The sequence below is a fragment of the Diuraphis noxia genome, unplaced genomic scaffold (assembly GCF_037042655.1).
Source record: "Diuraphis noxia isolate RWA-SAM2 unplaced genomic scaffold, SU_Dnox_SAM2 contig0003, whole genome shotgun sequence".
Taxonomy (NCBI): Eukaryota; Metazoa; Arthropoda; class Insecta; order Hemiptera; family Aphididae; genus Diuraphis; species Diuraphis noxia.
Genome location: NW_028301713.1, coordinates 75,204,563 through 75,217,810, shown reverse-complemented (window position 1 = coordinate 75,217,810; position 13,248 = coordinate 75,204,563). Strand labels below are relative to the sequence as shown.

General features: G+C 30.2%; 1 protein-coding gene across 1 annotated transcript; it reads left to right on the top strand.

The window, feature by feature from the left end:
• Window positions 1-4,721: 4,721 nt before the first annotated feature.
• LOC107174082 (uncharacterized) lies at window positions 4,722-11,462 on the top strand. Its single transcript, XM_089222126.1, has 4 exons — window positions 4,722-4,979; window positions 9,679-9,813; window positions 10,447-10,575; window positions 11,344-11,462. The coding sequence occupies exons 1-4, from the start codon at window positions 4,931-4,933 to the stop codon at window positions 11,403-11,405; spliced, it is 375 nt and encodes a 124-aa protein (XP_089078252.1). The 5' UTR covers window positions 4,722-4,930; the 3' UTR covers window positions 11,406-11,462.
• The last annotated feature ends 1,786 nt before the right edge of the window (window positions 11,463-13,248 follow it).

Genomic DNA, 13,248 nt, shown 5'->3' with positions numbered 1-13,248 from the left:
ATTTATAACTTTATAGTCATTTAAATAAACAAAAAAATATTCTAATTCATAACTTTGTTAAGTATAGATGGGCAAGTAAACACTTAAAATGTATAAATAACTTCATATTTAATGCGTTACATTAATAATGAAAATAATTTTTACCAAACTTCATTATTTTAAAAACTCAAACAGTCACACTTCTTCTTTTCAGTCAATTTCTGTCCAAAAACTGAATTTCTGATTACATTCTGAGATAATTCGATTCTATACAACGATGAAATTTCAAAAAAAAAACTGAACTTTTCACTACCTAAATAAAATAAAATTTTGATGAAACTGAACTGATATTTGATCTACATCTATATAGGTTTTGAAAGACATTTAATAATTTAAAAACTCATCATGTAGGTTAATATAATTAATACCGTATTAACTTAACTTTAGTCGGAGTGAAGCAATATTGAAACATAGTCACCCAATTTGATCATAAAATTTAGATACTGTAATAATGAAGTTACATCAGATATCTGTTTTTAATGATGATATAGGTAATAAAATCGAAATCCACTAAATCTTCTGGGTTATTCTACTTTGGGTACTGATGATGATACTAAATTTGTAGGGTTAAAACTGTTAAAAGTTAAAACCTCCCCCCCCCATATTACCGTCGCCATCAACACTAAACGAATATACAGTATATGAATCTAAAGTTATCAAATTATTATTAGCTGCCATGGCAATAGTATAACACTATAACTCATAATAATAGGTACTCATTCAAAAGAAATTCTTAGAAAAATATTTTGCTTCATGTATAACATATTATGCTGCCGTTTGCAAAAAAAGCAAAACACTTGAACGATAAAAATATTTAAAATATTATTAAATTTGGAAAATGTAATTTTTTAAAAGTTAAATTACGTCAAACATGTTTTAAAACAATTTTCCAAGAAAATCAATGTTTATTGAAGAAAAAAAGTGTGTGTTTTTAACATAATTATTGCTTCGTATGCTATACATGCGCCGGCCACATGCGTTTTCATGGTAGTACCTATAAACGGTAACTAAAATAAAAAGCGCTTTTTCCGCTTATATACTCGTATATATAATATTATTGTTGTATAATAATATGTAAAATATACTTGTACAGTTGTATATTCCTATAAAGTATAGGTATACTATATTTTAAAACTATCGTGGGCCTCGCGAGAGTATTGTGAGTTAGTGCCGTTAGTGGTGATTTCACGAGATCACTGCGGAGATAATAATATATAGATTATAATAAAAGAATAAACAATTGTTTCCTAAAAAAAGATCTTACCTCATCAGTACGATATATAAACAATACACTATTATATATTATAAAAAATCGTACCGGCCCAGCTCGAGGGTATAGGCGTTGATATAATAGGCTCACGCCTAGGGCAGCACATTTTTCGGGGATGGTATTTAAACATATTTGACGTAGCACTTAAAATACGAAACACGTAAACGGTGGCATAACAGTTAGTTTGCTCTGCAGGCGTGTGCCAACGCTTAACCCGGACCTGAAATTGCTTCCTAATGTGGAACATTCTGGTACAGGTGTCCGGCGGTTTATTTTCAGATGTTTCGTTCGGGTGAGTTCGAATATTTAGGGCTATTGCTTCAAAGTTTTTAAATGTTGAGTATAATAAAAGCACTGTCGTCATCGTATAACGATAGTGCTATTTCAGTATTATTCTTTATGGAAAAGCCCGAAACGCATAAGTCTGGACCACAACAGCCGACGCCATTCGATTTTCCTCAACGAATGTTAAAATCCGAATTACAATATTACTAATATTGATATTTGAAAATATTTTGAATAGTCGTGTCGTGCTATTGTTTCATAAAATATAATAATAATACATTATACGCAACAAATTGTGATCTTATACCTATAGATACTTCAATAAAACAATACTGCCGGGTCACATGAACGTTCACAATTTTATTCATCGTTTAATTTTAAACAATCTTTAAACGTTCAATAACGTTTTATCTGGCCATCAAAATATTGTTACCAGCTCGTCAAAATTATGGGCCATTTTCGTCTCTTTAAATTTTAATTAATCGATAAACCTACAGTTATATCAGTCTTATCATGTCGTCGCTGTCCCCTGACGCCCCTGTACCTATATAGTTGGTTGTCCTACACTTAAACGAAAATAATAATTCTGAAATAGTGAAATGTCAAGTTCTGATACAATTTAGGTACCTAATCCAAAATTATTCAGTTTATTATAAAACGTACGATGGACTCATGGACCACTGCAGAGATAAAACAATCGACGTGAGACGTAGGTATAATAATCATGCTATAAATTATAGGTATGAGCTAACTGTATAACATAACAATATAATAAGAAAGTATTTGTTACGAAAGTTATAGCCCGATTGTGAGAACAGAAAATTACTAAATTATTCGGCAAAAACTAAATTGAATGGTTTATATTACAATAATAAATTAATGACCTTTATAATGTCGTAGACTATTTGACGCATATAAGTGTTTATAAGGCCAACAATGAGCATTGAACTTTATTCTTTTTTACCATTTGTTTTATCAGTAAACCACAAATTAACTACTAATATGATTGTATTTTATATAATATACAGCTGAAAACCGTATATCTATTAACAACGGAACTATACTACGTATACTATATACCACGATATAGGTATGATTAATATTTTGATTGGATATTTAGATATAAAAAAAATTGATTATAATTTTTGATCACGTTGAACTAGGCACGTTGTTATTTTCGTCGGTGAATCTGTAAATGCAAAGTGGAAATTCTAATTTGAGTTCATTAACTACCTATTATGCTTCATACTTATCAAGTTTTAGTTTTTCTATGCGTAGTTCGCACGCGTATTCCAACCATAGAAAGTTAAATGTTCAACTCAACAATTAATTTGGTACATAATACCTAATGCTTAATACTGTCAACAATGTAATAATAATTGTTATAATATCAAAAATAACTTAAATATTGGAAGTGTTATTAGTGTTATAAGCTATAGTGGCTTCTTTCTTCAAATTCGTATAAGTATTCATAAATTGTAATAATGTATTCGTGTTTTTCTTCCCTTAGCTCATATTCTTATTGCGTCGACTGATATACAAATTTTACATCACTTTTAAAAATACAAAATATCATAATACTATTAGATAGGTACCTGTTATTCGGTACCTAATAATAGTTTTCTAGCAAGCATCGTTTTGAAAATTATTTCTTAATTTCTTATATAGATATCTGTTTTTGTAATTGTTGGTAGGTAGGATTGGACTCAAAATAAAATCACGAGAATTTATACTGCCCCATAAATGTATAGCTGCAGCCCTGCAGGCTGTACATTTTGTACTTAGATTATCATTACCTCATACCTGCCTACATATTACCTATATAATATTGACTATTTAAAAAAAAAAACTTAAGATTTGAGTGATCTAAATTTAAATTTTTTAATTAAAGCGGCAAAACATAAGGCAATTTATTCATGCATATACTCTCCATGAATTTAATATGCAACGGAAGTATTCGTTAAAATAAAATAAAATCGATGAACTACAAAATGTGACATCGTACATTTATATATGCATATATATATTTATATATATAATCACATAAGTACTTGTAGATATTATATCATACACGTGTAAAACGTGATCTAATATGAATTTATATGTTAACTATATTCGATAACTTTATATGCCTAGAGTGGTTCTTTCAGCATCGGTATACGTGTACCGATAATAATCGATTGGTAAATTATTTTGACGAGCTTTAACTGTTTTTACAATCTCTTCTTTTTATTTTTTGAGAAAATCAGGAAAATTCCGAAATACACAGGAACCGTGGTCAACAAAATCACCCGGTTTTTCTACTACCTATATATTATATACAGGGTTGTTCAAAATATTAATAATTATTCGCTACTGTGCATCTGACTATTCGTTACTCGCATGATTTAAAACCATGCTGTGACTACTATAATTATCTTTTGAGGATATGTTTAGGATACCGTGTAGGTACATGTACCACATTGTCATCAACCACAATGGGTCTATAAGCAGAGTCAATTGACAATATTCGGATAAATGCGCATATATGGAATGCGTTTAAGTTCCGACACGCGTTCATATCAGGTACGCCTACCATTACATACAATTCTTCAGCATTCTTTTATTTGGTGTATCATGGTATGTAAATTTTTTAAACCTAAAAACTAAAAACGAGTGAACATTTGTTTATAGTAACCGGCCTGTATATAATATTATAACGTGTATTTACAGCACACCACCGCCGCAGTCCATCAACACATCATCGCGGTCTATGCACATACATAGCAACAACAGAGTTCAATGACAGCAGCATGCATATTATTATGATATTAGGACGTAATTTTATACACGTGTGTTATAATATCGTATATTGAACACATCACACACAACACCGGAAGTAAATTTAACTTGAAACGATAAACCGCTGCACGGAGCCAATACAACGTGATATAACGTTATGTTGTTAAGTTGAGATAAAACCAAAATACATTCAACAGAAATCACGGTCTGCTGCAGATGATAATATTATATGTATTATGTATAATTATTACTATAAAATGTACCGGCGATCACCGGGTGGGCGTGCGTGCGTGCGTGCGTGCGTGCGTGTGCGTTACAATAGTGCGGGGACGATAAAATGGTAAATGGTTGCATCTCGTCCTCGTCGTCTATTTCCAGTTCGTACACATGTGTTCAACATTTGTTCGGCGTACATTGTACACGACAGCTGATCTCGAGTCTCATATTAAGTCTTCGTCGTCGCCGCCGCCGCCGTCGTAGTCGTTGTCGCCCAAGACTCGAGGAGGCCCTCCTCAGACACGAAACATCGAGAATATAATTTGACCGCGGAAGACCATGGATTACGCTACGCCGATGATCCTGCCACTGTTACTGATCACCACGAGTAAGTACACGTCATAACATACAAAAAAATGCGCACGCAAGCGCACATAATTGGTAACATAATGTATAGGTAGGTATATAGAAACTCAGATATAGGTGGTGGCTTGCCCCCCCCCCCAAAAAAAAAAAAAAAAAAATATTCGTGTATCATCTCCAAATATAACTGGACAACAGTCAACAAATCACGAAAAATTGGTTTAAAACGATGCTATATTATGCTGCAAGACTGTTTCTCAAATTTGGATATCATCTATATTTCTAACAATCTCGAAAGAAATTTTGTAAATTTAATCAAGGATGATGGAAATACAATTTAAATGTATCGATTAACTTAATATACATTAATGTAAAAGCTGTTATATATATATATTATTAATACTATTATAAATCACTTTCAAATGGAGGAAAGAGGAAATGTCCACTCAGATTAATAAAGAAAAATATAAGTACTCCACAATCTACATGTACTCCCCCGAAAATAATTTGGTCCTAGTTCCCAGTTGCACCCTATTAATATATATATATATATGTATATACATAATACAAATACCTATGTGGCTATGTATAAGAGGTTTTGATAAAAATTAATTTTTAATATCGACATCACTTGTAAGTACTAAACAATTATATAATGCCTATTGATAAATACTAAGTTATAATAGTTTTTGCATTTTTAAAATTTTTTATGGGCACATTTTATCAATTTTAACTTGTATAAATTTAAGACATAGTAATAACACGTATGTTACATCCTAAAAAGCGAGGAAAAAACAATCCGCGAGTATTCATTGCAAACTTATTTCTACTTAGATCGAATTTACGAATTATCCTCATATTCTCCTCCATAATTACGCAATTGCCACAGTCCGTGGATACTTATATTATAATTCTTTAAATGAAGGTACGACTAGGTAGTGAATAAATTCATAAGATTGCAGTATATGAATGCAAATTTCTTCATATCTTCGTAAAAATAACTAAGACTTTCAGTTCTTTATTTTTATTTTCCTGATAGTTATATAAGACTACAGTGAACCTCATATTAATTATATGATACTGATTATAACTTCTAAGTTTATATGTAATCAAAACGCTCAAATTCAGTTGGTTTTTAACAAACGTATAAGTTTTTTTTTAGTTTTTGATTTCTCTAAATTTATTAAGTTTTAAATTTTAGTTGATAAAGATTTATATAATATAACGCCACATTTGTGTGTTTATAACTTGAAAGTTGAAAGAATTCCTTATCAACTGAATATTATTTCTTATTACAATATCATTTGTTTTGGCATAATAAATTATTAAGATATATTGGTTTTGAAATAATTCGTACCTATAATTTGTATATTTTGTGCGACCTAACATAATATTTGCCTATAGTACCATTGATTATAAATCTATAGTATAGTATTTATAATCAATGCTAATACAGAAGTGTTTATACTATGATATAGGATACTATGTTATGATGACGTGCTCACATGTAAATACGCACATAACAAATATCTAAATGATCTATTTGTTAAAACTCGTACGTTTTATTGACACAAGAGTATCTATAAAAATGGAAATTTAAAAAAAACAATTTTCGTAATCTGAATTAAATTATGCGTATATATATAGGTAGTATACATCTTAATTAATAATATTGATCCGTTGTTGCCTTATTGGTAAGTATTTTCTATATAGTAAAAACAATATTTAATTATTACTTAAAATTTGATAAGACATGCATAGGTATAGTCGATGAATGGGTAAAGAAGATTACCTATATATTATTGAAATGTTATAAGTTATCGTTTTGATATTATGGTTTTGTTATTTTTGTTAAATATTAAACACATTTCACGCCGTTACGTCGTGCTCTTTCTGTAGCACAATAAACAAACGTCATAATTGTATATAGTATTTGACTGAAACACTTACATTTTATTGATTTGACTCGAGAGAGAGAGGTAGAGAGAGAGAGCGAGAGATCAGCTAGGTATAACAAATAATATGCATAATTCGATATCACAGAATGTTATGAAATTATTAAAATGTAAACACATCACGCGAGTCTTAAACGTTCTAAATAAAAAAAAAAACGTTATAATAAATAATTATAATTTAACGTTCTAATATTGGGCATAAATTCATAGTTTCTTACCTCCTAGCTTCCACACAGCTATACACTCACACATTAGCTTGTCTCAATATCTTAGAAAACTAATAACGAATTATGGGTAACTAACTACTAACAGTACTAACTACGGCTATACTTAGTTTTTTCATTGTTTATTTGTTGATTTATTCATTGTGCATTAAGTCGAAATTGAAAACGATTCACTGCATACTTTTCAATCACGACCATCGCCATCCCGATTATCTCTTTAAATGTTTTTTTCTTACGATTTCATTTCTCTCTCTTTCAAATATAATATTCATAGCAATGATGAGCATACTAATGAGGTGAGTGGTGAGGGACAGATCTTCCATGACGTTGTTTTCATACCTATTAATAATAATATTATAATTATATAAATTATATTTTTGATGATCGAATGCGTTTTAATGTAATATACTCAGCCGTGGTTAGGTTAGGTTACGTGTGGTCAGTATATATACGTTATATAGCTGCAGTGTTTTCGTAAACTCGAGATACGAATTTCTCGAATTGTTAAGTGGTATCCTGATCCTATATAGGTATAATCAGTTCAACAGTTCCAGATTTACCGGAGACATAGGTACTGATGTGAAGGGGGGCTACATAGTTATATGATTAGAAGATATATATAATAAAGCGAGCAATTTTTTCATTATCTTTACAGGGCATAATATAGGAGACACCATATGTTTACTGCACGCCCTTTAAAACGTAACATATATGTGGAAGGGTATAGCGTGAACATCACTTCTCTCGAAGTACCAAGCCTAAGCCCCAGGAGACTTAGATGAAACACTGCCTGTAATATTGGTTAAATGTAAACGGCACTATACATAATATTAAGTAAATTATATAATTCGCAAACTGTCTGCACATCGTTGCCCATCTCACGTGCAGCACAGTTGCAGTCGATCCAATTTACAACTGAACCGTAGCAACGACGGTGCATGGGAAAATTAAATCACCCAAAACAGCTGCGCAGGATAAATAATAATATAATACTGTGTAGATGACACGTGTAGAAGGTCTGAAGCTATAGTGTATTCGTTTCCTTCAAATATGGTTTTCAGAGACATTATGGAACATTGTAGGATGTAAAATAAAATGGTACATCTGCTATTTCTCTATTAAGTCTCACGTGTAGTCGACGGCACCCTCTTATTCTTAAAAATTTTTGTAAATACCTATACAACTGCAGCAATTGACATTTGAAAACTTCAACCCCATATAATACATATAGTTACGTCGCACCTAACATTACTGGTAACGGCAGCAAAAGGCACTATTATTATGTACCTATCGAAAATATATTTTCATTGAAACTTTTCAATTACCTATTCGCTTTTTGGATTTTATTCATAAAAAAAAAAAATCGATTCCACGGATAATAATCACACAATAATAATTATTATAGATCTGTAAAATAATATTAATCTCATCATAGCCCGCGTGTATACAATATAGAGTAGATCAGAGCTAGTTGGATACATTCTATGGGCCAGCTAAGGGCAAGTTGGTGAAGTTGATTTTCAAAATCGAGTACTTATTTGAGTTAGACCCACTAATACTGACACAATCATTACATTATACGTATACCGTTATTAATGGCTGTACGAATCGACGTGATTACAGGGGCGTCATTTGGGGGCTGGCAGGATATGCGGTTGCAACCCTTGTAAATTTTTCTATTATATTCACCTATAGCCCATAAATTGTAAATATTTGTTCATATTGTTAAAATTGTAGGCTAATAACCTAAGATTTTGAAGCCTTATCATTATTATAAAAAAAAATATATATATGTAATCCAATACTAGCTTCGGTCTACACCAGACCACGGTGAAATTGTAGTATTATATATTTATGTCAGTGGAGACGTAACAATAACGGAATGTAAAGTAGGCATAGGCACAAATAGTGTTTGAGATTTGGGGAGGGGAAGCTGAAGCTAAGGTTTATATTGGACACTTTATTGACCCTTATATAATGCGATGTATGTATGAAAAGTTTTTTTAGGAGAGGGGGGCTAAGCCTACCTTATTGTGGCCTATGAAAATAGGTGAAATATCAACCACTCCTACCACTCAGAACCTATAAATTATTTTCTGTTTTCTTGTTTAAAATTTATCGTTTTGGTATAAAAATTATCTGGAACATGGCATAAATTATAAATATAAGGTTCTAAACTTTAGATCGTGCATTTTTTAATCAATAGACATGCCTACGAATCGACCTAATCGTGATAGATTCTAGTACCTACCTATACCTATTTCAGTTTTTTTTATCTGAGATTACTTAGTGAACTCTGATAATTTTAATAGGTATGATAGATAAAAGTAAAAAATAGTAAATATATGTAAGAATTATAATCATGATTCAATTATATATCATGAAATATAATAGTGACTGATTTTTTTTTATACTTCTTGTAACAAATCTGTAATGTACCTACCTACACTACTCAACTGCACCCTACAAAATGATAACTTCTAGTTGCGCTACAGAGTTATATGTAAGTAGGTATATAATTAATACAAAATGTCTTTGATTTCAGTTATACCCGTGTTCGAAGGTTGCGATCAGAGTAGACAGGGGTGTCGAATACAAGAAGGCCAATGTCTCTGCGGCAAGGGTTGCTATTCCGAGTACAGATACAGCAACTACGAGGAATGCTACAAAGCGTTAAAAGGTTTTATGATTTCTAATATTTGAACATCATGACATATTATCATAAAAAAAAAAATATATTATAATAATATATTATGATAAATTACGATATGGTTCTATTCCAGGTGATCCGGAAGACACACACATCAGTCACTATTAAAAAAAAAAAAAACTATTATTGGCACATTTTTTTTAAACATAATTTTCCCTTTTTTCATAAATTTAAATTTTAGTAATCACTTATTTAGCCAATTATATGTATGGATAATAATTTAAAAAATCAAATAAATACTGTTAGCAGCGCCGATCACCCTATTTATATATGACATATGTCATAGTAGATTTTTTAGATTTTGGGGGGAAGGCATCATGAGATACTGCCGTGGATTGCAGACAGAATATATGTTTAAACATAAAAATATACGGTTAAAGGTACATTACTTATTTTTAGACGCTTTGATTTACATCTGATAAAAATAGGAGGGATGATGGGGGACCCTTGATGTGCGATGTCATAGTATATTTTAAACACTTCGGCGCCACTGAATACCCTTAAAAAATCGCTTCTATATTAAATATTTATCTACAAATGGATTTAATAGAGTCAAGTATAATCGATGTATCCGTCTTATACCATTTTTTCATATTTATACAGGTCGCCGATTTGATTTCTGCGCACAAGGTCCGTGTAATCATAACGGAGTGTGCGTTCAAACTTCGCAAGAACCCGGATATAAATGTAGATGCGCTGGAACTGGATATTATGGTGCAAGATGTGAAACAAGTAATAACAATTATACTTATACATTTATAATTTATGTTGATGATGTAGTATTGTTTTATTGGTATTAAAATAGTATGGAATATGCATTAGTCTTCAAGATATGACTTAATAAAATGAAAAAACGTTTTCGAAAATAACTTCAAATGTGAAATACGACATAAAAAAGGGGAAAAACTAATTTATTTATTTTAAGCCATCACTCGATATTCCAATTTCAAATGCTTAATTATACACCTATAATAACCAAGACAATTAATTACTATCGGGCACACATATAATATAGGTTGATATTATGATACTTACATGAGTTACATGCTATACATATTGGTTAAGGGTTAAGAAAAAAATTAGAAATAAGTATTTTTGGTATGTAGAAGAGGGTTGGAGTCAAAATTAAAAATTGTGCAAGTTTTAAAAGTTAGCATTTTTTTTTTCATTTATTAATATAATTGTTTCAATACACCTGGTATTTTTACAATAAAAGTTAGCATGCAACAACGTAATTACTAAAACAATAACTAAAATGTTAATTGGCAATTATATCATGTTAAATATTTGCTAAAAAGTTTTTAAATTCCAATGTGAGGGGACTGACGAGACTTACGTACCTTATACTTTCGGAGATACTGCAGCATCTCACTAGTGAAACCATAATAATAATAGGTACCTATTTATACTGAATATTTGTAATTTTTCTTTTGTGATTGAATATGTTAATAGTAATAATTATGTATATTATATACATGCAAATTTGTATTATGATTTCAGAATGTTACGGACAGAATACAACTACGAAGCAGGAAGTCCCGTTTGAATGTATCATTATCTAACTGAAATATGGATTTATTTTTATTTTTAAATTTTATAAACAATCTTTTATCATATCATTTACGTTTTTAAGTTTTTAACCAAAAATTCTTCAAAGAGAAACGTGGTTTATAGATACCTACTATAATAACTAATATATAAGGTATACTTTCCTACTCATACAGACATACAGTCATATCTATTACCCTTAAATTCCAAGTTTCCTACCATGATTTACCTTACCTCCAAATCGACGAACTATTGAAAATATAGTGCATTATTATTTATTAGATATCATACCTATAGCCTATAGGTATAAAATATAAATACATTAATTATATAAAAAATGGGAAGCATTCGAGATATTTATACCTACGTGCATCTACATACAAAATAGTAGGTATACATACTTAATTAATATACTTAACAGGCCCGTATACAGGGGGGGATTTAGGGATTAAAGTGAAAATTCCATACATCTACGTAATTTGTTTTAGAGTTAGGTACATCAATATCTAAAATAGATTTTGCATAAAAATTGCCGTTTTTCCTTATTTTTTTTTTTTGTTTTTCCCGATGCTTTTGAAAACTATTGGGAATTTCAACATTTGACCTTACCAATGCACCAACTAGATTCACTTTCCAACCATAAAAGCTACTTAAATTGAAAATCGAATCATTATTTAGACAACTTAACGTGTCCATTGTACATAGACACACAACATTGTAAAATCAATACAATCATCATTTCGCTCAGAATCTAAAACAACATCTAGGTAATAATTGAATGAGTGTAAAAATGTTTTTCGGTTAAATTATTTATCGATAATAATTAAAAACTCATCAAATAAAAATAAAAGTTATTTTGTTTACCAAATTTCTAACTTAATTAGAAGTTAAATTATATAGTTTTATATATTTATATTTACCTAGCTACAGCCGTGGTTTATTAAACAGTTCATTACAAAACATAGATATATGGGATTGATGAAATATGTATCTAGAGATCCATCATTTATCGTTATCATAAAATATTATTAGGTATAATAAGTAAAAAGGTAACTTTCCAACTAGCTAGTGTCTACTGCTCAGCACCGAGTAATTAAAATTGGAAATTTATATAAATAGGCGGGTTGCATATTAACATTCCGCACATCAAATACCCATAGGTTAGGTTACAAAATAATACTTAAGCCTGTGGCGATACAAACTTCTGTTTTTCAAATGAGAACCCATTTTTAACTGTAAATTTAGTAGGTAGATGTTATTAAAAATTTTGATGTACCAAATTAAAAATTTGAATTTGTAGTTTCTTAGTTATTGAAATGTCTATACCTACTAAGGATAATTGTCCTTAAAAATCGTTTTTAAAAAATATAAAATACATATATGTACTATTGTAACTAGTATTTATGATGCGTAGGTCATTTCTACAAATTATTTATGTTGTTAAATTAATATTAATGACAAATATTTTCAAATCCACCATAGACCACATATCTTATAAACTTAAACGTCCTAAACCATGGACCTTTTATCCTTAGAACAAGTTAAATATAGCTCAAAAACTACACAGTAGAATTTTTATTGCAATACATCAAAATTCTCAAAAAATTATTAGTTGAATAATTTACAGTAAAAAATTGGGGTTCTCATTTGAAAAACAAAAGTTTCAATTGTCACACGACACACCCTAAATGGCCTAAATGGTACAAAAGTCTTCGAGTATATTTAAAGATACTAAAAGTCTGATTTTATTTTATTTTATTTTACTGCACTATTAAGGAAAAAAAGAGGTGAGCAATGAGCATGCTTGGTGAATTACCCTGTGTATGTGGAATTGTGTATCCGTCCTGAAAAAAATAT